Source organism: Cervus elaphus, chromosome 1 (genome assembly GCF_910594005.1).
Source record: "Cervus elaphus chromosome 1, mCerEla1.1, whole genome shotgun sequence".
In the NCBI taxonomy this organism is placed as follows: Eukaryota; Metazoa; Chordata; class Mammalia; order Artiodactyla; family Cervidae; genus Cervus; species Cervus elaphus.
The window spans coordinates 17,174,528-17,202,027 of NC_057815.1; the positions used below are offsets into that span (position 1 = coordinate 17,174,528).

Genomic DNA, 27,500 nt, shown 5'->3' on the forward strand with positions numbered 1-27,500 from the left:
TGAATAATAAAAGTACAGGAAATTCGTTTTTTCCTTTTTAAATTTCATTTTTAGCTGCACTGTGTGGCTTGCAGGACTTTAGTTCCCTGGCCAAGGTCTGAACATGGGTCCAGGGCAGTGAAAGCAACAAGTCCTAACCACCAGACCTCTAGGGAATTCCCAGACTAGTTCTTTAACTTGACTTCAAACCTTAAGGTCAAGTATACACATTCTTACAAAGGCCAGGAGAATTCTGAAGATATGATCTACTTCTAGGTTCCCTAGAGATACTTGAAGATTCTAGATACCATGAATATCTTTAAAAAGGGTATTTCTCATTTAAAAACCATTTAATAGCCAATAAATCTGTATTAGCTAAATTATGCTTCACTCTAAGGAATCTTTATCAGTTTACTTATTGCATGGAAAAGTTCAGAGTATAGAAACTAGTGTAATATAGATAATATACAAAAGAAAGTACTATTTTGATAGTAAAGTATACAACTTTACTATGTATACTTATATAGAAGGAAGATTTTTTCCTTTTCTTAAAGTCTCATGTTGCCCATGAATCAAAACAGCAGCATTTGAAAGAAAGCCATAATTAATGACAATGAAATAGACCAGTCTCACTGTATCCAGAACTATTAACCCAAAAATCTGGTTAAAAAAGATCTTACAGGAAAACAGACTTAGTCTCAACTGAACAAATAAGGAAGAAAGCTTTCAAAGATACTCTGATGCAGGTATACCCTCTGGATTTTGCTCCAAGGACTGCAATTCTTTTGCATTTTATCATTTCTACAGAAGCTGCCTATTAGGCCACCTTTACATTCTTCTCTACGTTAGTTTCCCTGTTTTGAAGCAGAAGGTTACTGGTTGAATAAGAACAAGAATTTAAGCTTAACGAGCCTCCTACGCAGTAGGGCTAAGTGTGAGGGAGTGAAGAGGTGTGGGTAAGGTAAACGCTGGTTAGCTGGCACTGACCGTATTCATATTCTGGCATATTCCAGTATTCTCAAAGGCAGGGCAAAAGGACTGTTTTTGTCATGCAGGGGCCAGCTTGCTCAGGAAATTGTGGCATGTATAAAGCAAAGCACATAAACAAACTCTTCACCCAGGAAGCTGAGTTTAACAACTGCCTCATTAACAAGATCCAGGGAAAGACAGGAAAAGCAGGGGGAGGCCAGAGCTGATTATTATACAGTTCGAGACAGATGAAGTCCTTCAGCTTCCCCCCAAACAATCCCTGTAGTGTGGATTTGACAAAGTGGCACATTTAAGACGGGAACACTGTTGCTATCAATGGGAATCAGGCGTACCAGTATCTGCGGGCCAAATTCAGTCCCTGGAACTTGACTTTTATCAGTAGACACAAGACAGAGGACAAGGCAGCCACATCCACAGAGAATTAACTAAGAGCAAATGCTGCATCCAGTGAATGTAATCAATAGTCTGAACAGTGATCTACATATCAACCACCATAGCTGTCTCCCTTTGGGTTTTTAAAAAATTATTTATACTTTGTACTCTTGTAATTACTATTTTGATGGAGATGTATTTGCCACATGGCCTCATTGAGATTACATCATTTTTATATTTCATTAAACAAAATAAACCCTTTAAAGACCAAATATCCTGATGCCTGATTCTGAATGGCTAAATATTTTGGGGGTAGAATTTTATCACGGATAATTGATTTATTTATTTTGATATTTAACATTATTTATTGATCTATACTTTGCCCAGAATTATTTAAGAACTACAGGTTCCTCTGTTATAGTTAGAGGATTCCCATGGATAATTTATGTTGGACTTCCCCCTTGCACATTTCTCCAGTTTCACATGGGAAGTATGTTCAAATAAACTTGACTTCACAATTGCCAAAGTTGACACTCAAATTTGTCTTTACTGGCTAATGTTTTTCTCTCTTTAAAAATCATCCCTTTTGAACATAACATGAAACCACTTTCTAATTATTACAGTGTTGTTTGCAAGCACAAAATATTGGTTTAACACAACTTTTCAGTACTAGTATTTGTTTTTTATATTTGTCTCAACTCCTCCACCACCCAATACACACACCCAAAGCACTTTGCAATTCCCCTTTCGAAACCAATCATATATTATTATATTGTGTTCACTCTTAACTAGGCAATAGTACAGGTCTTATTACCTTAATTTTTCAGAGGCTTACCAGAAACATCATTTCTCAAGATCAGGTTCTTGATTAATTCCTTTAGCAAAGATTCTGATTTCCTCTTGAATCTGTGCTTTGTATGAATCTCTCCTAAACAGCACTGAGACCAGAGTAATTTGTCAGTTGTCACTTTTGACCCCGGCTTTATTCTAGCCCCAGTAACACAAAAGCAGCCTTTATTACTTAAGGAAAATAGGAAACACTGCCTCCTGGACATAAACATGTGAATTTTCTATGTCCAGGACCAAAAGGGTAAAAAGGGCAGGTTTAACCAACATTTCCTTAAGAATTAAAGTGCCACTTTTAACACTTGTGGGCTGTTAACCACATGTGTGATGCTTTAGTTATAAGTCATATTTTAGGGGTCTATGTGCTAACAATTCTGCATTGTTATTGGGTCTAATTTTACAGATCTTACTTACGCCATACTCCGTTTGCAACAGATGAGAGTGTGACTTGAGTAAGCACCATAAAATCAGAGCCCAGTTTTCCCTCCTGCATTTTTAAATAAATGTGATTTGCAAAGGTAGCATCAGTACAACATCAGGATTTTCTGAAAATATAATGATGTCATAATAAATGAAACATTGAAATGGAAAAAAAAGTGTTTTTCTAGAAGATGTTGATTTCTTCATAGAAACTAGTGGGCAGGCATAATTTTAAAAAATAATGAAAAATGTAGAATTATTATTTGACACAATGAGAATGTAGATTTCAGTGACCAAAAAAAGTTGATGAGATATAGAAGCATATGCTACCCATGTTTTAGGCCCACTGGAAGCAGCTAGTGTTCAACCAGTTTGGTTTTTATATGGCCTTAAAAGATATATGCTGATCATGATTAATTATTCTAAAATTAAAAAATTACCTGATTGTTGACCAAAAAATATGAAATGGAAGAAAGAAAAACAAACAAACATACCATGTTCACACACAAAACAAAATAATTCTCTCAGGGACATCAGGGAAGGTGGAATACTATAACAACACATGTTATATTGTTATACTATTCCACCCACCTTAATGAAGAGCCCTTGGGCGTTGCTACTCCATAGCCTTTTGAATCCAGATTTCCTCCAACTTTCATTGTGTCACATGGCTTTCGCTGCTCAATGTATTCATTCATAGTGGACTCCAGGAGAAAGGCAAATTTGCCCTTGGATTTTCGCACACGAGCTACTCCCTCAGCTGTAGTCCTAGTGAACACTGATGGCTCTGCTGATCGCATGTAGGTCCACATCTTTTCATACACTGCTATTTTTGATCTCTGGAGGAAATTAAAATAAAATTAAATACAGGAAAGAAGGGAACAAGATGTTAATATTGACTGAACTGGAATCAGGATAAAGCCTTTGACATTACCCCCTAATTCCAACTGGTCATAATAACACTATTTTTTTTTTTTTCAATTAGAAAAATGCCTTTTACCATTGTTTAAGAAAATCACTGAAATGAAAGATATTTAAAAGTGAGTTTGAGGAAAAAGGTACCTCATGTCATAATTACTCTAGTTAACTGCTTAAAGAGCATATTATTTTTATAAAATATAGACATCCATAGAGAGAGTTGTACTGAATTATAGCAAACAAGGAGAATTGTTATATTGTTTTATTTTTGTATTTTTCCATGTCTCCAAGTTTTAATGAGAACCATTCTAAAAAGATACATACAAAATATGCAGTCCCTATCAAGTCAGGAGTTGAACACCAAAGGAGGAGGACAAATCTGCCTTAGTTTGTAAACCAAATATCTATAAAACAAGAATCAAATTTTAGGTCCACCAAAGCCTTTTTAGACCTTTTCTAACAAAATCTCCAAATAGAACATACATTAAACTTAAAGAGAAGTGATTCGTGTTTTTCCACTTTCTATTTTTGTAAAGAAGCTTTATTTTTTTATTTATTGGCTCTGTCTACACTGCTTTTTGTACTTAATTTATTCAATTCCTTTTGTGGGTATATGCATTCATATTAGATTTTTTTTATCCACACATTCTTTTCTTTTTTTTTTTTTTAATGTGAAAATATATCCAAATGAATGCAAATGTCCCTAAGGATGTGTTTAACAAAGTAGAAAAGCCTGAATCCTGTTTGGTGTTTGTTAATACAATGATACACATAGACTTTTATCTGGTGCAGTTATTTTTGTTCAATAGCAAATTGGGGGAATTTTGCACCTGGGTCAAAACTAAAAGTAATGGAGATTTCCACCAAACTTGACTACGCATGAGGCCAAATTCTGAGTATCGTGTATACTTATTTAAGCCAACTTTGTTTGGTTATCAGAAGATAGAATCCAACAAGAAGCAGATATTCAATAATCGACAAGCAACCTGAATAGCAAACTTAAGAATACATGTTCTGGGCAAAAGCAAATTACTCAGATGATTGATTAAAAGTGGTGTTCAAAATTTTGGCTTCATAAGATGGAAATTTAGCAATCAATAAACATACAATAAGCCACAGAAGATATTTGCATACCTAAAAAACCAAACTTCAGATATTTTATGTTAATATATATTCAAATAGTGATAAATATCAGATGGGAAATAGATATCCTGAAAATTTTCAGGAAATAGAAATTATTTATTTCAGGAAATAGGTACCTAAAATGTTTTTATGTTATTAACACTTAAAAATATTTCATGATACAGAAAATCTGATATGTTTGTGTATGTGTGTTCAGGTAATTACAGGTTACTTCTCGCTACAGAAATCCTCATATTAGGAACATTCTATGCCAACTATATTTCAATTGCAAAGATTCTATGTGGTTCCAGGGCAGAAGACTATCTGAATTAATGAGATCCACTGGGGAGGCCATATTGCCGGGCCTCATTCATTTTATCTCTAATAATGAAGTTCTCTTCCAGAGAATGAACTATTCCATTTTACAGTGAGTTCCAATCTCTGAAAATTATAAACTCCCTGGATCACTTAATACTGATTGTCTTTGAACATCTATTCTGGTTATTTCAATTTAGAGACTTGTTGGTAAACATCTATTAGCCATATAGTAATACATATATATATTTGCTTCACTATATATACTAAATTGAAACCAGAAGAAATAAAATCTGAGTATTATTTTGATTAAAATTTCTTTCAAAAAATTTAAGAATACAAGAATCATGCTTGTTACTTGCCAACTTTCTTATTATTCAGTATCTTGTTACAGGAACAAGAAACAAGTAAACAAAACTAACACAGCAAAATGGAAAAAAAGAAAAATTTTAGGGCTTGATAATTATGCAAGTAGTTTTACAATATAAATGCAACAGAACATTAAAGCAAGTGATTTTTGTAAAGGAATAAAATACTTTTGTTATTGATATTTTATTGTAGTCCATTTCCATAATATTAATGTGAGGGAAATTACTGCTGTATTTGTTTAAATCATATTGAATTACATATACCATAAATGCAAAAGAAACTAACTCCTTTAAAATCCTGAAGAAAGAGGAATCTTTAGTGTAATTATGCTTAACAGTTCTTATGTATCAGTATAATATAAATTAGGAATGATGAAAGAAACTCTTTAGAAAAAAAATTTACATGATGTGTAAATGTGTACTCTGTTAATGTTTAAAAATTCTGATTCTGATTTAAAAGGGGCATGGTTTAGAAAAAATCAAATTCACATGGTGGAGAAGGTGAGGTGGGAGATTTAAGAAGTAGCACTGGAAATAATATTGCTGTGCCTTACCTGTCACTGTAAGAGGGTGTTGTTAAGGAAGGAGGGCAAGGTAATCGTTATAAATTTGATAAGACAGGTTAAACTGGGAAATTTCTGCCGACCCAGCAAGTTCATAAATGTAATGATAATAGCGCTTTTAATATCTTCATCTTTAGCTATAAAGATCAGGTTTGGGGAGTGAATATGCCCAAGGTAATAAGCAAACGTAATATGTCACTATTTTTTAAAATTATAAAATTAACGTCAGCTTCATCTTTATTATGAAACACTATATATGGGAAGCTATTTAATTTAGAACACTAATTATTTAAAATAATTCTTGGAGATTTAAAAATGTGCTTTCTTTTTAATTTCTCAAAATTAAGTATTTTGCCATTTCTGCTTTTAATATAAATATAAAAATGTCATACATTGCTATCATGTGAATTATTTCCTGCCTTTAGTAGCTTATGCAGCAAGACTGAAGTTCCAGTAAGAGCTCATCAATGCACTATGATCATATTATAACAACTGAGATACTAATCCGCCTCATTTATGCATTCATAATTTCACTGACGACAAACAGGCACAGGATAAAATTGCACTGAAATGAAAATCAGTGTGTTCAAATCAGGTATAATGTAAAAGTGCCTTTACAAAAGCCAGTCATTAAGTGACAAACACAAAATTTCTTTAAATGCCTCTATGTATATGCTGAACAATGTGCACAGAACAAGAGACTTATCAAGTTTCTTAACCGGGCAAGACCAAGGCAGTTGTTGAATTCGGATGTTATTTTCCCCATGGCTTAACTCTTTTTCCAGAACAACGGCAACATTTTTTGAAGTTCTGAGTACAGATAACTGCCTGAGGCAATTTAGTGAAGCTGATAGATGTATCATTACTGTGTTCCTATAAGAAAACATTTTGATAGGGACAAAAGTACCTTTCACGGTTTGTTTCCTCAATCTATCAGACAAATAGTTCATTTAAACCAGGTTATCATGTATGAGAGAGGAAGGAGAACACAGGGTGGGAAGTGAATGAGGTTTTTAATCAAAGAACTGAAATTAATGCACTCCTGGAAGTGCGCTTCCAGGGAAAATGATTTTCTTGTCCCATTTGGGCTCAACTTTTCTACAGCATAAATACCTATACTTATAAAACTCTTTCAATTTTAAAATTGGAATTGGGTAGGACAGAAAGGAAATAGGGCATGGTGACTGCACAACTTAAATGGAAGACTCTGTGTCTAGGAAGCAGCTTTCTTTATTCCTATATTTTTAATCAATATATTCTCTTATCTACCTCATTAGTTTTTTAAATTTGAGCAGTTTTTAAAAATTCTATAAAGATTAGAAATAACATTTTCAATGTACTTGATGACAAAGAGATTTACAGAGAGTTAGCTTTAAAATATTTTCAGGAAATCACTATGATGTTTCTTTTCTCCTTTTTCACTCAAAGCAGAATGATGAACCTATAAACATTTGCTTTATTTACATGAAAATCAGCCATCATTTTTCAGTAAAATGCAATGAATAGCACAAATTTGTATACTATCTTATTGTGTATACAGACTGATTTTTAGGCAAATCACTACATTTTACCTACTTTCTTTTGGGTGAAACTTTAATGACAATCCACTCCAGTATTTTTGCCTGGGAAATCCCATGGACAGAGGAGCCTGGAAGGCTATAGTCCTTGGGCTTGTAGAGTTGGACACAACTGAGTGACTAACACTTTCATCTTTTAGATTTCTAGCAAGGTTTTGAAGTTATGCTCACATGTATTAGAGCAGTATGCTATTATATTAAGCTTTAGAGACTGGAATGCACTTAGTAAGTTAAAAAAGTTTGACTAAGTTTATTCATAGAATATTGTTAATAAAATATATTGTCATGACTATTATTTACAGTTTTAGAAAAATCTACAAATACTTTATAATTAACTTAAAATTTTATATCTATTTGTCAAGTTCCAAATTGTTGACAAATATGTTCACTGTCTTTTTCTTTTTTAAAAACACAATGTGCAGTGACGGGTTTGACAGCTTTTGAATGATCTGCTGTGTTACATCAGTGATTTAGTGTTACCTCAGCATTTATAGTATATAAGAATACTATAATTTAATTTTTTTAAAAAAGAGAAATATCTTATTGAAATTCAAGTGCATGAAAATTAAGCCTGGCTTAAGGAGTAACATCTTCTGTTGTTTTTAACTTGCAACCTGAATGAGAAAACAAAATGAGAATGAGAAAACAAAAACATTTAAAATGAAAGTATAACTTCCCAAGTACTATATATAAGAGTGAATTTGCTTTAAGGGTCTATCATTAATTTTACAGAATAGTTTAGGAAATAGTGAAATATATCTTGCCTTCTAAATTGTTAAATATCTAGTCTCTAAGCAATTGACGTTTAATACTAATATAAGATGCAATTATTACCTAGCTAAATATCTGTGAAAATGTTACCCTTATTACTTTTTAGTTTTTTTGGTTCTGAAGTCACAAAATGAACCTTTATCTCTGGTCAGATATTATGAAATTTATATTTCTGGATTTATGTAAAACCAGAGTAAAAGAGATTCTCTGATCAAAAAATTCATCCTGAGTGGCACTAAGAGCTGAAAACCAAAAACCTCCAAAATACTTGCCATCCTGATGGCAAGCCAAAGGAATCATATCCATATGTGAAATGCAATTATATCAGTTTGAACAATTTTATTTGCAAAAGCAGAGAAGTCACCTCAAATGAAATACCACACAATGCTTTACAAGGGTGCTAGAACTTAGTAGTTATTGTTCTCTTTATCTAGTGAGAAAGCAAATATATTGCTCTGAAATCCATTGTTACAGAATACATTATGGAACAATAAACCTCATATAAATAGTATAGCATGCTATTAAGGTTTTGAGACTCAAATGCAGTAAGGTAATTGTATTTTTTTTTTTTATGTCCTGTTTTTATTTTTATGCTCTAAGTCCCAAAGCATAGACAAATCCAAATCTTACCAGATAAAGTATCATCACGGCATTATCAACTTTGGAATCTTTGGGATTAAATGAAGTTGCTTTGTTTACCCTTTTACTGTTACTTTTCCTTAGTGAGGGTTCCTTTTGCAATGTGAGTAAATCAATAGGCTTTTGCAACTTAAAATGACTAAAATCCAAGTAGAAATATACAGCATAGCTATGTTTAAATATAGCAGTTACCATTGTGTTTGCAAAGCCTATAGTAGCTAGAGCCCATAGTATAATTATTTGCAAAATTGCTTAAATTTCAAAGTTATGAACATTTCCTTTTTAGTTTTCCCCTCAACTTACTCTGAAGAATTCTTTTGTTGACCCTGAATCCAGTGTTCCGTAGGCAATTTCTGTTTGTTTGGCCAAATCTTCTGCACTTTCTATAGGGGAGACCATTCTCTCAACCGTCAGGAAAGCGGCGAGATTAGCAGTATAAGATGATATAATGATGAGTGTAAAGAACCACCAAACACCTCCAACAATTCTTCCTGAGAGGGATCTAAACATGGATAAGATAATGTACATTTTCCTTTCTATAATCAACATAAAGAAAAGAAATGCCATTGTGTATGTTTAAAAATAATTGCAAGTGTCATTTTATGTTCTAAATAGTCTACTCAAGAATGATTCTAGTATTTCTGTATCATTTGATATCTTTCATGCTATATTGAATGTATAAATGCCATTTTAAAAATACTTTTCCTTTTAATTGTTTACTTGGCAGAAATGTGGAACCAAATGCCTTTCCTTCAGATTCAGGGGAAGAACACTTGCTTAAATTCATTGACTCCCACTCACTTTAGTGTCTCTGAATTAGGATGCAGCCTATGTTTGATGAGATAAAACACAGTATCACAGTTTGATTGGAAGCACTGTTATGAAATAGCAATACATCTTAACAATGGGTAAGCTCTTAGATTTGATACAAGGTGGTAGATGCTTTTGTGAAAGAACTTGTTTTTACCTTCAGTCAGAGGTATGCAAGGATAGATGGGGCATATGCCAAGGTGGGGCTTGATCAGAAACATATCTAGGATTGGTCTCCAAGGAACCATAGTTGAGAACATTTTGTTTGTTTGTTGGATAAGAATATTCTATTTCTTATCTGAGTGGAGGATGAGCTGTGTCTTAAAGTGCTTTCCACACTGGTATAAAAATGTTCTCTTTGCCATTGCCCACATGAGACCAAAGCAGGTGATTGGTCAGTGTGCAGTATGACAGCACTGAAAACTGATGCTGGAGATCAAAAAATGTTTTCTCTCACCCTTTCTCTGGCTATCAAGGATGTGTGAGTGAGCAGAGGAAAAGTGAGAATGAAATGTATAAAAAATTCAGGACATAGTCATAATTGATTTCACCCCATAGGACCATTGGACCATCTAAAATTCCTGTGACAATTTATTTTAAATATTTTCTTAATATTTTCCATGACATTTCTAGCCTAAAATGCTCCCTTCTTAATGTTACTATACAAGTGGCACCTATTGGTTTTAACTTAGCATTTACTTAATCCTGATTTTAAAAACCATAAAATTATTTCTTGATTTGTTTTGATTTCTTTTCATTCATTGAGTATTATTTATTCAAATTCCTATGTTATTGGAATTTATGCACATTTATAGTGTTCCTGGGTCATAAGGAATACAAAGTGCATTGTAGCTAAAATGTCTCTTTTTAAGAAAGCATTATATTTCTTGAGATGATACACATATATGTGATAATAATATGTCACTGTTTAAGTGTAATTCTTAGCTTCTCTTGCCTTCACCTACTTTTCTCAGAGAAATTTGGTATTTTTCTTGTAGCAGTAGGTTGGCTGCATTTTTGGCAAACTTAACTAAACTATGTCTTAACTGACATGAGCTGTGACTCCATAGATAAAACATATATAGTATTTACATTTCTGACTCTGTGTACTGCTTAGCTTGTTTATGATTGTTTAGAAAAAAGTATATCTGGAACCTACTATATTGACTTAGGTTTTAGGTAATTTCATGGCAGAAATTTCCATTAAGCTACACAGGATTTAAGTTGAATTCAAAATTAATTCTCAAAAATGAACAACAATGACAAAAACATTTGATTTTGTAAAGGAAATAACATGAAAATAAATTTCCTTTCTTAAGAATTTAGATTTAGTTTCCACCTGTCAAGTCACCATAGGAAATATTAATACTAAATGATTTTTGAGAGTTCTGATGGGTTCCATATGTTCCTTTTCCATTGGGAAATTAACCTTTATGATGTATCCATACTTTGTGCTAATCCGGAAAAATTGGTTATGAGTGTACTTAGATTAATTTGGGGAGTACAAAGTCTCTGTTTTAGGCAATGCTCTGCCTCTAGAAAAATAACATGTAGAGAGGTGTCATGCACAATATTAAGAGTTACTAGGGAGTTGGTGAAGAACTTAAGGGCTTTGAAACTAACCTGGGTGAAATGTCACATCCTTGCTGCATAAAAGCACCCAGGGAAAACCAGAGGCTGTTAAAGATGCCAAACTCGTTGGGAGGCTGGTCGCTGGGTCCTTCCTTCCCATCTTCCGGCTCTTCTGTGTGCCACTCGTAAGGACTAAACCTACTAACCAGGAACAAGACCACGCTGACACCAATGTAGGCAAAGACTATGCACATCCAAATCTCATAGGCCAGAGGATCCAAGAAGGAAAACACTCCTGGTTTAGATTTCTGAGGCTTTTTGATCATAATAGATATGCCCAAACTCATGAAGGGCTTAGAGAAGTCAATGACCTCCTCTCGGACCAAAGTGATTGTCAGAGGGGCAATAGCAATCTCTGCTTTCTATAAAAGAAAAGACACATGAAAAAAAATGTAGGTTAATAGATTTCATGAACCATTTAATACCGGATTGATTCACTCAGATTTTAATCTGTTAGTATTTATTCTACATTTTTTGGGGAATACCTACAATAAATAAGCCAGTGACAAAGATGAACAGTAGATTTTTTTTATAAGATATTATGTCACTTTAATTGCAAGTATATTTTTATTTGTGCTAGTAATTAGATAAGAGGGAGAGAAAAAGAGAAGGAGTAGGCATAGCAAAAATAGCTTAAACTCAAATAACTGCATTAGTCTTTAAGGGTCTGACACAGTGCAGAGGAGGACACTTGAGAATTTTCCCATATGGCTGAATTTCTGAATTTCTTGGCTAGAATTACTGATATTTTGCAGTCTTTTCTATTTTATTTGGAATGTGGTCACTAATTCATTACTTGGCCATTTCTTAAAATTATGAATTTCAAATTTCAAATAGCCTTTTCTTTTTCAGTCCTTTCCAGTTATGAGAAAACCTAGCATGAAGCTTGTGTTTGTAAAATAGAAGAAACCTGTTGTTTGATAGCATTTTTTAAAAGAGAAAAAAAAGCATTTTTCAACTCAGAATACAGACAAAAATCTGGAAATTGGCATTTACTTCTTCCTATTTACATACTTGGATTTCTACTTTCAATTTATAAAAAAGATTTTGGAAATGGCACAGTCAATTCTTATAAATTTTATTAATAAGATACCAGCTTCCATTTTTATGTTGTGATTCTGAGTAACTTTTCTGAATCTATTTCCATATCTTCAAAATTGAGACATTTTCTTTCTTGTTTACCTCATTACATTATTGTGTTATTAAACAAATCTTAATAAAACAATAAAACATTTACTGAACAGTTACTGAGGGATTTTATGTCTATGTGGATTTAACTGTTTTGAATGGCTTCTCACTTAGCCATCTTAAACAGATAAACAATGTTACGCTTATCATTGTTTTACAGATGGTTGAGACTGAGACTCAAATTAGTTTTTCACATCATAGCAGCTCTGCAATTTGAGATTGTATTTCTGTTAAATTATGCCATCTCTAAAATCAAATGAAATGAAGTATGGTGAAAAAACTGTAAATTGTTACATGATCTACAAATGAGAAAAGTTTTTTTGATTATTTATTTTGGAAGGAAAATATTTGGTATTAAAATGGAATCTGAAACACAGACATATATGTTCTTACACAGTGGCTGCCAGTTTTATATTCACTTTATGTATCTTCAGGCCCCTGGATTGTTATGATGTTATGATGTTATGATGGCCAGCAGCTTGGTACAAAGGCAACTGGAAGGTTAGAATGGGAAATGTACTCTTGTTGTCATGCTTTCCACTGAGTGTCTGAAAAGTAACTGCATATGCTTTCAAGTGGGAATAAATTTAGTTCACATCAAAAATGCCTATATGTAATACAAAAGTCAGAACCATTTTTGAGAGATTATTACTTCCCCATAGTTACTATTATTTGTATAATTTTTATTATACAGTGATATATGAAGTAGATATAGAATATAAAAACAGAAAGAGAAAATTATGAAAAGTTATCTTCATTTCCTTCATTACTCTTATTTTTTAAATATGCCCTATCAGAAATTATTTCATGAATATTATTTTTTCTTGTTTTAAAATTGGGTAATATAGAACACCATATTTTATAACTCCTTTTCTCAAGAGAATATGATGAGGTATTTCAACATTATTTCAACATATATAGTAAAAATAAGTTTTAATGATTGCAAATCTTTTATCATGCTAAAATATCAAAATTTATTCATTCAATTTATTTTGGGGGGGATATCTGTATTGTTTCCAGTTTTACGCAGTTTATAACAATGGTGATATAAACAACTTTGAAGACAAATCCTCACATATAACTTTGTTATTTAATGCTCATTACATATTTTGCACAATTTTTCTCACTAAAGATCATGCAAATTTGTATTGTTATCAGCGCTGTGTGAAAGCACCTTCAGCTTTGAACCCTGGATATTCCCTGTGCATTTCCAGGGGATTTTTTCATTTATTCTCATTTATCTTCACCAATTTGCTAATCTCATTGTACTGACTTGAATTTTTTAAATTTTTGTAAAAAACAGACAATTTTACTCCTTTTATATATTACTTGTCATAATCTTCCCCACTTCCATATGGGCTATTCTGTTTTTGCTCACTAATTTATGTGTTTTAAATATGTTAAAATATTATTTTCCATATATATATTTTAAATATTCTTCCTAGTCATCAATTGTTTTGATTATGTTACTTGATTTGTGATACTTTATTTTAGTATACATGTTTTAAAATTTTGTTTTAGCCATATAAAATTATATTTTTGCATTTTTAGGCTTTGGTTTCATGCTTAGTAAAATCCCTCTCATAGCGTATGATCAACTTCAATATACACTTTATTCTAGTACCTGTAATCCCCCTATAATTTATCTAGCATATTACATGATAATGCATTACAAAATTGTCCTGCTTTACCAGTAGGGATAAATGGATAATGCTTCCTTTAACTGATGTGAAATAGCACCTTTCGAATACTACACTGTTCTGTGTAGTATCTTCTGAAATTTTTTACTTATACAAGTGGCCATTAGTGAGAGTTAACTCCTTAAAGGTAGAGAAGCATGAAGAGAAATAAAGGAGTCTCCAGCACATAAAACTCGGTGCAATGGAAAGCAAACATTAGATAACAGTGGTGATGGCAATGCTCAATGACACACTTGAAGTTCTGAAAGAGGTCGCGGAACAGAAGATACATCTGAGTTTTCTCTGCTAACTTTGGAGATGTTGCATTTGCCTTGTTCCATTAGCTCTCAGTGATTCCCAGAATTGTGAGAAATGCCTCCTGCAAGAGCTTCATAATGTTTGGATTCTCAACGACTTCTGGAGTGAGGCTGATGAACCAGCATTTTAACACATATCACAAGTAATTCTAGTGTTGGGAGGACATGGAATTTGCTCTGAGAAAAATTTCTTTGGTTAAAATATACACAGAAGCACAGCAGGGCACAGGAAGAGGCCCTGGTTCAGTAACCACAGAAGATTCTGTCAGGGATTTCTTGCAGTGTGCAGTAGTGACAGGCAGAAAGAATCTGAAAGTGTAAGGGAGGTTTTGAGCTTTGGGGTAACCACCTGGTGGTGTGCTGAGATCACATCTAAATGTCTGGCAGATAATCTATTCCTAACAATTACAGTAACAAGGTTTGCAAAGAATAAAGTAGAAAAAAAAATAATAAATAAATAATGGACTCAAAGTTAATCATCTTGCTGGCTTTGTTGAGTAGAAGAATATACACAGAGTTTTACTTAGGGCCTGTAAACTGAGAATTCATGTGTGCATTAGCAGTAAGAAAGAAAAAAAATGTAGTTGAGAGGCAAGTAAAGACTTTGCAGACATGAGAATGGAAAATATAAAATCTGTGGAAGGTATATGAGACGTGAACAAAGATTCCTTTTGGGAAAAAATTGGACAACTCAAGTGGCAAAAATCAGATTATTTAAATCCTTGCAAACTGGCTGAGGAATTAATAAAGAGTAATAACCATTATGTTACCTTTTCTCTCTGAGAACAGCCTGACTTTGTGACTTTTTTGTGCCATGTGACACATGTACTAGTGATACAATTTTGTTGCTTTTAATTATACTACTCCCTTCATATCACTTATTTTCACTATTTAGACAATATTCTCGCAATAAAATGTCATCAGAACACTTGCACAGGAGTGAGCCTGGGTTACCAACTTGGTAAGGACTCCAGAGGAGAGATATGTAACAAATGTAGAAAATAACTGATTAGTTATCTGGTCCGAAATTAACTGAATTCAAGGATGCACTTTTGAGATGAAATACTCAGTAGTGTAACTAGTAAAGTAATGCTCAAAATTCTCCAAGCCAGTCTTCAGCAATATGTGAACTTCCAGATGTTCAAGCTGGTTTTAGAATAGGCAGAGGAAAGAGAGATCAAATTGACAACATCCGCTGGATCATTGAAAAAGCAAGAGAGCTCCAGAAAAACATCTATTTCTGCTTTATTGACTATGCCAAAGCCTTTGACTGTGTGGATCACAATAAACTCTGGAAAATTCTGAAAGAGATGGGAATACCAGACCACCTGACCTGACTCTTGAGAAACCTGTATGCAAGTCAGGAAGCAACAGTTAGAAATGGACATGGAACAACAGACTGGTTCCAAATAGGAAAAGGAGTACGTCAAGGCTGTATATTGTCACCCTGCTTATTTAACTTATTTTCAGAGTACATCATGAGAAAGGCTGGGCTGGAGGAAACACAAGCTGGAATCAAGATTGCTGGGAGAAATATCAATAACCTCAGATATGCAGATGACACCACCCTTATGGCAGAAAGTGAAGAAGAACTAAACAACCTCTTGATGAAAGTGAAAGAGGAGAGAGAAGAAGTTGGCTTAAAGCTCAACATTCAGAAAACTAAGATCATGGCATCTGGTCCCATCACTTCATGGGAAATAAATGGGGAAACACTGGAAATGAGGCTGACTTTATTTTTCTGGGCTCCAAAATCACTGCAGATGGTGATTGCAGCCATGGAATGAAAAGACACTTGCTCCTTGGAAGGAAAGTGAAGATCAACCTAGACAGCATATTAAAAAGCAGAGACATTACTTTGCCAATAAAGGTTCATCTAGTCAAGGCTATGGTTTTTCCAGTAGTCATGTATGGATGTCTAAGAGGTGGACTATGAAGAAAGCTGAGTGCAGAAGAATTGATGCTTTTGAACTGTGGTGTTGGAGAAAACTCTTGAGAGTCCCTTGGACTGCAAGGAGGTCCAACCAGTCCATCCTAAAGATCAGTCCTGGGTGTTCACTAGAAGGACTGATGTTGAAGCTGAAACTGTAATACTTTGGCCACCTGATGCAGAGAGCTGACTCATTTGAAAAGACCCTGATACTGGGAAAGATTGAGGGCAGGAGGAGAAGGAGACAACAGAGGATGAGATGGTTGGATGGCATCACCGACTCGATGGACATGAGTTTGGGTAGATTACGGAAGTTGGTGATGGACAGGGAGTCCTGGCGTACTGCGGTTCATGGGGTCGCAAAGAGTCAGACATGATGGAGCGACTGAACTGGACTGACTCAGTAGAGCTTTGAAGGGAGCGAATCAGTGTAGTTCTAGGCACTAGGTTAGGGTTCACATTTAAAATTTTAAAGTTTAATGTATTACCAACAAACACATGCTTTAAGAACTCTTTTTATTTGAGAATTAAAGCTCAATATCAAACTGTTGATGAGCCCAGTGGTAAAATACTTTTTGATTTTTTAAGCCTGAAAATTTTGTTTTCCTCATTTAGGGCACCTAACTAGTCAGCAGTTCTTTCAAATGAATATAAAGCTAACTAATTGCTTTTTAATGCCAAATAATTTCCTCTTACTGCTATAGCTGTCCTGTGCAGAGAATGTTCATTGTTTCATGGTCTGAAAGCAGGATGTAGAAACACAAAAGTCTTGAACTGCAGTTCTGGCTCAAAAGTGAGCCCCTCTGTATACATCAGTTATGTTCTAACTGGAGTGGGTTGCCTTTCCCTTCTCCAGGGGATCTTCCCGACCCAGGGATCAAACCCAAGTGTCCCGCATTGTGGGCAGATTATCACTGAGCTACCTGGGAAGCCCAATGTTCTAACATGTTCTACTTTTATTCTTTCCTGGGGAAGGATTGCTTTTGTGTAGTTCTTAATTTTTAAAGGGAATCTTGAAGAATTAATCAAACAGAATGTGTTTTGAACATGAAATTTGTGAAATGTAAATTGGCTTATAGGAAATTTCAGGATACAGTTCAAGTGTATATGACTTTTACTGGTTACTTGATGAAGAGAACTCACTGTGGGCTCTAGGTTTGATTTCTGGACTTTGGAAATATACCATCACTGGCATTTGATAAATGCTGGCTTGATTTTAACACTGCAATGTTAGCTGAAGAAACCAATCTTGTTCTAGTTCAGGCAGGAATGTCTACACTGAATTTGCCCTAGACTTTGAATATGTATGACTTCCCTGGTGGCTCAGATGGTAAAGCGTCTGCGATCCCTGGGTTGGGAAGATCCTCTGGGAAAGGAAATGGCAACCCACTCCAATACTCTTGCCTGGAAAATCCCATGGATGGATGAGCATGGTAGGCTACAGTTCATGGGGTCACAAAGAGTTGGACACGACTGAGTGACTTCACTTTCACTTTGAATATATACACTAAAAATCTGGTGAACTCAAAGCGAAGGGCCTGACATGCTTTCATGTGAGGCCTGCTATGGAATAAATTATCGCTTTTGTGTTTACTATGTTGGAAAAAATGATGTCATTGCATATAAGTTTAAATTTATTGTGTTCAGCAGAGTTGTAAGAATTTCACGTTATTGGTGAGTCTTTAATATATGCTAGCTAGTTTGCTGATTGTTTCATTAATAGTTTAAAACATATTTACTTGTAAATACAACCAATAGAAATATAAATAAATAGCTAAAATAAGGCTCAACTTTATGCTGTTAAAGGAAATCTGCTCCTACAATTATCAAGTAACAGATTAGTAATGGAGCTGTTCTGTAGCTCTCAAGACATGTCTCTGGTATAGCAGCATTAAGCTTAAGAGAATAATCATCATAGATACTGAAGTTAGTGTTTTTTTAAAATAGAATATCATAGTCTGAAGTTTTATCTTTTTGAAGTTATCAAGTATTAGTTTCCCTAATTGTTTGGAAATTATACTACTAATGAAATAGAGAAACATTTGACATCATATATGCTTCTTTGAATGTAACTGCAAATTTTAAAAAACAACAATAGACATTTAACAGTTGATATGTGTCCAAGTGAAAAAAACTTTCAGGTTTATGTAAGTAAATTTTCTAATAGATTGATTTGCTTACCCCATAAACAAGTTCTCCTACCATCCCATTCCAGATTTTTGTGTCTGCATCCCTTGCTCCATATTTTCCATCAGGGACAATGGCAATTTTATACTTGATACCAATATGTTTTGCAATTTCAGATGCCAAATCTACACAATATCCTTCATACTTGTCATTTCCTTCAAACATTTCATGATTTTTCTTGTACATAACATATGGGGATTCCTATAATGAGAGAAGTAGAACTGTAAAGGAGAAATTATGAAACATTCAAAAATTTTATGCAACTTTCACTTTTAGAACTTAAAAAATAGATTATATTTAGTATTAATACACACACTGGTTTTGTGTGGCAAGAAACTGATAATAAAACAGATGAATATATAACTATGCTTAGAAGTATATTAAGTTGCTTTATAGATTCTGTTTTTATACTAAAAATAGAATCTTTAAAATAAAATAAATTTCTTTTGAATGATTATTACATACTTAGCACTGTGACTGTGATAGGAAAAATATATGTTAATAATTGACTAGAGAAGCATAAATTATCATCTATGACAATGGGATTACCATTTTCAAAGCATCTCATGACCTGAAGACTACTTAGGAGCCAACTTTGTACAATAAAAGACTTATTCAAAGTCATAGGTCACTGTATTCTGCATCTTTTTTAGCCACATTCAACTGAGACTTCCTTCAGGAAAAGAGCCATATTATTTTTCTTTGCTCTCTGGGATTTAGCAAGATGCCTTGGTCAGAGCAGGTATTAACAAGTGCAAAGAAGAAACAAATTAGCAGTCCTTAACATTTTATATACTAATTTGCATTAAATTGGCTTTCCTAAAATTGTCCTGTATCTTGGCTTTAATTAAGGTTGTGATCCAAGAATTTTTATTCTATTATAAAAATATGTTCCCACAAGAAGCTAATAATTTTTTTCCCAATTGTGAAAATCATTAACTCTTCAAGTAATATTTCTAGTAATATTCTCATTTAGTTTTTGAAGCAATAAGATAAAATAGGATGAAGAATTATTGTGAAATGAAAAGATTACTGCTAATTAGTAATAAGTGAACAGTTTTCAGTACACACACACACACCCACCCACCCACCCTCCCACACACACGCATCCCTAAACCAAACCATTTAAAGTCTGTGAAACTAAATAGACGTTAGCAGAAAAGCACTTGATTTTATAAACAAAACCTAATGCCACCAACTAAAAGATAGGCTCAGTGAACATGCAGTACATACAGAACTCCTGGTCACACTTCAGATTTCTTAATCATTTGCAGACAAGGAATGACCACTTTTGACTACAATGTTATTGAAGTCATGATTTATATTTTATAAAATAGCACCATGATATCCATTTAGTAATTTTAATATGTATCTTTTCTTTTCTCCCAGCAAATCTGTAGTTGCGAAAGTTGAACTTGCTCTTAAAACTCTGGATTAGAAGATGATTTACTTTGCATTACATGACAGTCTACGCTAATTCTGTTTTAAAGTACTTTGTAACTATAGAAACTATTTCAAAAAACAATAGAAGTGTAAATTATATAATATGTGATTTTCTCATAGAGATGACCTAAATAACTCTATTGTCAGCAATTGTGTAGGATTGGCTCTTGTATTATTTTCTTAAATCCTGCCTTAGGTAGACATGGTCAAAAGAATCAGAAATCTCTCACTTCTTCCTTGAATTTGATGAATATTCTAACACTGAACTTGGTTAAGAAATTTCTCCACCTACAAAATAAAGGCAGCTAATTATCTCTTTAGATAGAAGAGAATTATTTGTTAGCTTAAAGAAAACATTCTCCAGATATAAATCATTTGAAAAATATGAATGTGGTTATAAAAATTGGTAAGTTGTTGCAAGACCGTTAATTTCTAAGATATGTTATGGAATATTACTTAAAATGAACCAATGCTTTCATTTTGTCTCTTTTTTTCTTGTGATAGTTAATTAAAATATGGAAGAATATGTGCAAACAAGCACAAATTGCACATTTGCACAGTCCTTAACATTCTAATTGAAATAGTTGTTAATATAACAAATGAGAGGTTTTCAAAAGGAGTATTGCTAAGGTTCACACTGGCTACTAAGGTTGATAAATTCTAGAGTCAGAAATATTTGAACACATGAATTTTAGCCCTCAGATGTGTATTAGCTTGTGTACAGAAGCTTCTTTAGCTAGTATTATCACCTAGCTTGCAAAATCCCCTCTACATTATATAGTGAATAATTTGTTTCATTAAAAGCTGCATTTTCAATGTTTACTCAAATATTTGATAAATACCCGCTGTGTGCCAGGCAGCTTGCTGGGAACTAGGGTATACAAATAAATTATATATGCTCCTTATCCTCTTACGATTATGATTAAATTCTTTGTAATAAAGGTACAGGAGTGAAAATGGTGGGAAACCACCATATATAATAACATATATAGTAAAAAATAATACAAGCCCTCAGTTATTTAGTGCTTGCTCTACATCAAGTACAAAGTTATTTAACTGTTCTTTAATGGTATCCTTTTATTTACTTTCCACACTGCCATTTTGAGGTAGGCACTTCCCATTTTGCAGATGGAAAATTTAAGCTTAAAGAATTTCAACAAATTGTTCAATTTCATAGAACTAGCAGGAGTGGAAGTTGAACCCATAATTTGAAATGTCTCAACATTTTTGAAGCTACTGTAGCACGTGTCAAAATATATGCAACTATTTGAGATTTCATGTGATTTAACAAGAGAGAAGACAAGATTAAACAAATGATTTCTGTATTTTTAGTGAATGAAATTTTTGAAAAAACAATGTATTAAAACCGTTCCATATTTCCTCATAGTGTCTGGTACTCAATAAATATAAGGTATTCAATAAATATAAATATTTCCTGGTCTATCAATGCTTCCTAAATAAGAATATCATGGCAAGGTATTTATGTTAGAACTTCTGGTTCAGGGGTTCAAAAGGAAAGTAAATATTAATGAGTTCCAGATCATCTCTTCTGAAACAGGCATATGTATCTATAAATACAAATTTATTTAGTGTCTGATTTTTTTCACTTTCTTTTTTGGATAGCAACACCCATCAGATTTTTGTTTTCCTAACAAACTGACAAAGGTTAGAGAAGACTTCAGTTTACTGAAAATGTTGATTAGAAGTTTGTTGCTGTTAAGTCGTTAAGTCATGCCTGACTCTTAGGGGCATGAGTAATTGTTGAGATTCGAATATTGGTGCATGCAAATTAAGAGAAATAAGATGATCACACTCAGGAAGATGGAAGAACTAAAGGAGAGAACAGCTAGGCGTTTCTTGAACAAGATCTCTCAGAGCTGCTCAGCTCTTTCCAGTTACTTTGAGTCTGTCTCACTTTCCTTTTCTTTCATGTTAAATCCAAATTAGCGGCAAATCCTCAACACGCTCTCAACCTTTTCATTTGTCCCATTTCGAACCTGATAATTTATGTACAAGTAGCCCTTCAAACACTGCATACTTGAGGAGACTCAATACAAAGTTGTGGTGAAGAAAATACCAAGTCTTTTCAGTATAGTAAAAAACGAGTTATAGTCAATCATTAAGGGGTGTTTGTGGACCATTTAATAAGCAACCTTATGGAGCCCCAGGTGCGCAACTGTGAATTAAAATGGAAGACTATAACCTACCATCTTTGTTATCAACTGCTGTGTTCTGTGGGACAACAATTCCTTAGAAGTTATTTAAAATGCATTACTTCTTAGTAATTATGAGTTTATTAGTACAATTTCCATAACGCATAGTGTTCTACATCTGCTCTGCTGTTTCAGGAAAGAAATCAATCTCTGTCTAAAGCTATGGCACTAGGGTTTGCTTATGAAAATATCTATATAAATGAATTAAGGTGATTTTCAATAAATAACGTATCATTTTCCTACTGAGGAAACTTTTGTTTAGAATATTTGTCTTGATATTTAGCAAAAATAAAACTGTCAAAGTGTATATTTATTGGAAAAGCTTTAAGATTTTCTAAACATCACAAATATAATCATTGAAAACACTAGTTGAAAACAGGTAAAATAATAACATCAGTAATATCAAAAGTAATTTGCTATGTGGATATTTGCTTTTATCCAAAGAATCTTAATGTAGATAATTTATCCGATGGGTAAAATTCTTAAAAGTGAACATTAAAATGTTGTTATTCAATTTATAAGAAATGAGCGAATTTAATAGTGGCATAATTTTAAGTTTATTAGAAATAACATTTAAAAGCATTGAGTTATAAACTCTTTGGAAGCAGGCGCATGTATTGGGAAGATTAATATTTTGTACAAGAAAGAAAATTTAAAAAATCTGTATAGATATTTATATGTATGTATAAATATGCACTTGTATATACATGTGTATCTATGTGCAGTGCATTTACAAAATTCTACGTAAAAAAGATAAACTTTCAAACAACTCATAAAAAGAATAAAAAATTCTCCTGGAAGGACTGTTATAAGTAAAATTGTTTTAAGGCTTATAAAGTAATTATGATACTGAATAAATTTGGATTTTGTGGAAAAATTTCCAAAAGGATTGTTGTGTTCATGAGATGGTAAGAAATGCATTCTTAGTTTCGTAATGGGTTATAAGTTTCATTTACTTTCAGTGAAGGATTTGGGGAAAAATGAGATTGACTGAAATTTAATTGTATCTCTCCTTTTCCAGAGAGTTGAGCCAAAGAAAGTAGTGAAATTATAGAGGAAACCACCACCCCCAATGTCTACTGCAAACCACTTTTTCCCCAATTGCTGCACTTAGCTAAACCACGTGGCACAGATTTGGCTTCTTTAGGTTGTTTATTTTGAATGTAAAATGTTAAATTAACATGCTCACGGTCTCATAAATTTTACAAATTTTATAAAATTTTTAGTCACTAAGACTTCAAGAGAAAAAACGTTCAGCATCTGAATACAAAACTTTAGATCTTTCAATTTTGTAGTCGTGATTCTCATGTGATGATAGTGTCAAACTTACTTTTATTTAGATTTAGTCAAGTTATATTCAGTATGACTATATTCAGGAAGAATAAATTAGTCATTAAAAGGATGACATAAAATACATAGATTTCAGCAATGAAAAAAGCTAAAGACACATTTTAATTAAAAAATGGTATCTACTATACTTATTATGTTTCTTGTCTACTTTTTCTCATTAGAATTAAAATTCAATTGAAAATGCAGGATTTTTGTCTGTTTTCTTGGCTAACGTATCCCAGGCTTATAACTGTGCCTAGCAAATAGCAGACGCTTAAGAAATATTTGTGAATGAATAAATAAATTTCTCAATCAACTTTATTCAACAATACCATGCACTATTACAGTGTATCAACATGTAAATAACAACATACACAAAGGAAAGACAAATGGTAGAACAGCAAAGTCATAACAATTTTGACCAAAATGAATGAGTTCCAGTGCCACAACAGTCTTCTTTTTATGTCTAGATATCTGTCTTGCACATAGTTTAACATCTAACCAATTCCATTCCTGTTGAAAGTTTTCAAGTTAATCTAAAGGATTATAATACACCAGTGTAAATATCTCATTCATCTACAAAAAAGCACATTTCTTTCAAAATGAAAGAGGTGATGGAGATGTCATAGGTCCTGGGAAAGTATCAACAAAAACAAATACAAGGAACATTTTTGGCAAAAGGATGCTAGCATTTTTGTTTTTGAGTTATTGAAGTTTCAAAGATCATAGGTATTATTTATATAGAGATTACATTTTTATACAAAAGACAGATACTAATACTGCACTATTTTCATTGCAAAAATATTGGTGACATCACTGTCAAAGAAAAGATAACTGTACAGAATAGTCTTTATATATATAGGAAACAATTGGATTTTTCAATAACTTTACTCATTTTTTGACAGCGTGCTTTCTGAAAAATAGCCATGCTTGCAAAGCTAATTCAATATTATGGCCTGAAGAATTGTGTCTCCACCCCCTTTAATAACAGAATCTACATTATACCTATAATGAACACTAAAACACCTTATTTCATGTAGAACAGGCAAAATTTCAAAAAAAATTTTAAAGAAAGCAACTATGTATATCCAGAAAAGAAGGATGCAGATTCATAGATATTTACTTTCAGAAAATCTACTCTTGGGATTAGAAGTGTTAAAATTCCATCATTTATGTCCAATGACCTCATTTCAAGATATGGGAATTGATACGTCAGAGTTAAGTATTATTTTTCAACATTTAGTTTCTTGAAAAAGATGAGGATTAATTCTTCTTTGTTCTAATATCTCAGGAAAGTCACAGAACTTAAAAATAAGTGTTTTTTTCTGGTAGTCCAGAGTTGATCATCCAAGAAGAATCCCACATGAACAATTAGTTTAAATTTACTACACAGAAGAACAAGACTTGAGCTTTAGTTAGGAATAGTTGAACAACGTGGAGCTCATTTCTTTCTTGATCAATTTCTTAAAATAGGATTCTTCATCAGAGGCTGAAAAGAGGAGGACTGTACTGAAGTATGACTTTCCATTACTGTGTCTTTTTTAGGAATATATATATATGTATATGTCCATATACATATATATATATATATATTTAAGTTCCATGCATTACACAATTAAGTTAGAAGATATATATTTTTCATTCATACACAAAAATTGCTGTTGGTTGGTTTGAATTCTAAAATTATAAACTTCCAATTAAGGCTTGACATTAACATTAAGTAGCTAGCTGGTGGCGCAACACTAATGAAATTAATTGCAACATGTGAAAGCTTTTCTCTGGCATTTTCATGCTTTGACCTCAATGTCAAAATTTTGGAAATAACTTGACATTACTAAAAACATAATGTTAAAATTACATAAGCTAAAAATTAAATTACAGAAAATAGTTTCTCTTTATTTAGAGTAAGGGCTTTATAAAAGTTAAAAATGTGTCCTGCCTAATGAGACAGTGAGCTGAGGATATATAACTTAAAATTAGATAGAAATAATTACCGATTGTTGATCTCCTTTGACTAACATTGACTCTAAAACGCATGTTTGAATTTACAAGAGAAAAATATGAGATACACTATGTAAAAGATAATTTCATGAGAATCTCTTTGAAAAAGCAGACTTAAAATTTAGAGCATTTTTTTATTTTATAATGTGACCAAATGAAGATCATATTTTTATTAATTTAGGAGAATTTCAATACATTTTAATGCATTTTTTCCCACAGGTCAATGAGAAAAATAATCGGTACAAAAACTCCTTTGTGAAGTAAATATAAATATAAAACAAAATTTATTTTTAAAGCATACAGTTGTGTAAAACATGCTTATTAAAATCTTAACATTCATATCTTTATTATAAAGACAATGCAAATCATTATTAAATTAATAAAGCACCTGAAAATTATAATTTTGAGCACTATTAGCTATTATTACATTGATGTTTTAAAAGCATAATAACAATATATGATGTTTACTACTGGGTATTTCACGTTGTTGATCTTTTCCATGTTCATTCTTTTGTCCTTTGAAATCTTAGCATTTGATTCATTTCCAATGAAAGAGTTTCAGTTTTTAACATCTGAGCATTTTTCCAAGAACAATAATGCAACAAAAGATGATACAAATAAAAGTACTGAAATGAGTTCAGGACAAACTTATTCAAAGCCTCAACAGACTTTTGTTGATGAGAACACCAATGCCACCATCACTAAGATGCAATCTTCACCCTCCCCGTTCACCATAGCTGGGGATTAAAATTGCCTGTGGGCAAAATGAAACATCATAAAGCACAGACCGAAACTTACCATAATAGTGGTTACAACAACTGTTCTGTTTTCAATAGCTGCTGTGTCATTGCCAAGAGTGGGTACATCTTGAATCAAGACTAATTTATCCATATCATTCCAGTACCCAACCTGCCAAATAGAGAAAATTCTTGAAAACACATTTAAGAAGAGTTTTCTCTAGTTCTTATTGGAACAATGAGAATTATTAATAAGAAAACAAAACAAATTTATGAAGCACACACAAAAAATGTGTTTGGAAGTTTTCTTAATTCATGGTGAGCCAGTTTTCCTAATGTTAATAATACTATCTACTTATACATTTGCCAACTTTACAATTTATTAATACACTCATGGACTAGCTAAGACATTGAGAATGAATGGGTTCAAAAAGGAATATGGATACAGACGGAATACCATTTTGTTCTGATGCTCTTGTAGTGAGAATGATTGGAAACTTCTATACTTAATTTACATGATTTTTTATCAATAATGTTACAGATTTTATAGTAAAGAGAATAGATTTACACAGGGCACACGTACAGGATGTTTAAAAAAAATTAGATTTGTGTATTTTAAAACAATATAGAAATAGTTTCATATAACCTAGCCACTAGACAACAATCTTACCATTTCTAAAATGCTAAATATATAAAATGTTAATGATTACTTAATATTTTTACTTTTGAAAATTTTAAATTTGTATTTTTAAATTTTAAATCCTTATATCACTTCTCATTTAGACTTGGAGCAAACTCTTTTCCATAAAATATATTAAGCAATTAGTTGAGCACTATACAAATAACAAACTAAAATGGGCTCCTAAAGGAAATTTAGGATTCTTTTCAGCATGCAGACTACCTCTTTACTGCTTGCTCTCTGACAGACACTGTAATCAATGCTTAAAAAAAAAAAAAGACATACATCTTAAAGTTTATACACACAGCAAATATAAAGGTAGGTGTAATTACAAGTCCATATACTTTACTGTTATGCTACATAAACCCATATGAGTGTTCACTTAATGCTTGCCAAACTTCTTTCTTGAATTTCCAGATGCAGTTGATAAAACTCATGTTTTCAATAAAATGTATGCAATTGATCACAGGGAAGC

General features: G+C 32.7%; 1 protein-coding gene across 8 annotated transcripts in view; it reads right to left on the reverse strand.

Moving 5' to 3' along the window:
- Nucleotides 1-27,500, reverse strand: part of GRIA4 (glutamate ionotropic receptor AMPA type subunit 4) — a 602,437-nt gene that overhangs the window by 42,886 nt on the left and 532,051 nt on the right. For 7 of the 8 annotated variants that reach the window (XR_006338854.1, XM_043891698.1, XM_043891517.1 and 4 more), the window contains 5 exons: nt 26,408-26,518; nt 18,618-18,824; nt 11,314-11,684; nt 9,184-9,382; nt 3,199-3,446 (listed from right to left, as the gene is read on the reverse strand). Coding sequence is in view for 7 of the 8 variants with exons in the window: in XM_043891698.1 (XP_043747633.1) it covers nt 3,199-3,446; nt 9,184-9,382; nt 11,314-11,684; nt 18,618-18,824; nt 26,408-26,518 (1,136 nt within the window). In the remaining variant the exon portion in view is untranslated. Of the gene's footprint in view, nt 1-3,198; nt 3,447-9,183; nt 9,383-11,313; nt 11,685-18,617; nt 18,825-23,908; nt 25,098-26,407; nt 26,519-27,500 lie in introns of those variants that run through there. The other variant, XM_043891874.1, reaches the window with a different exon arrangement.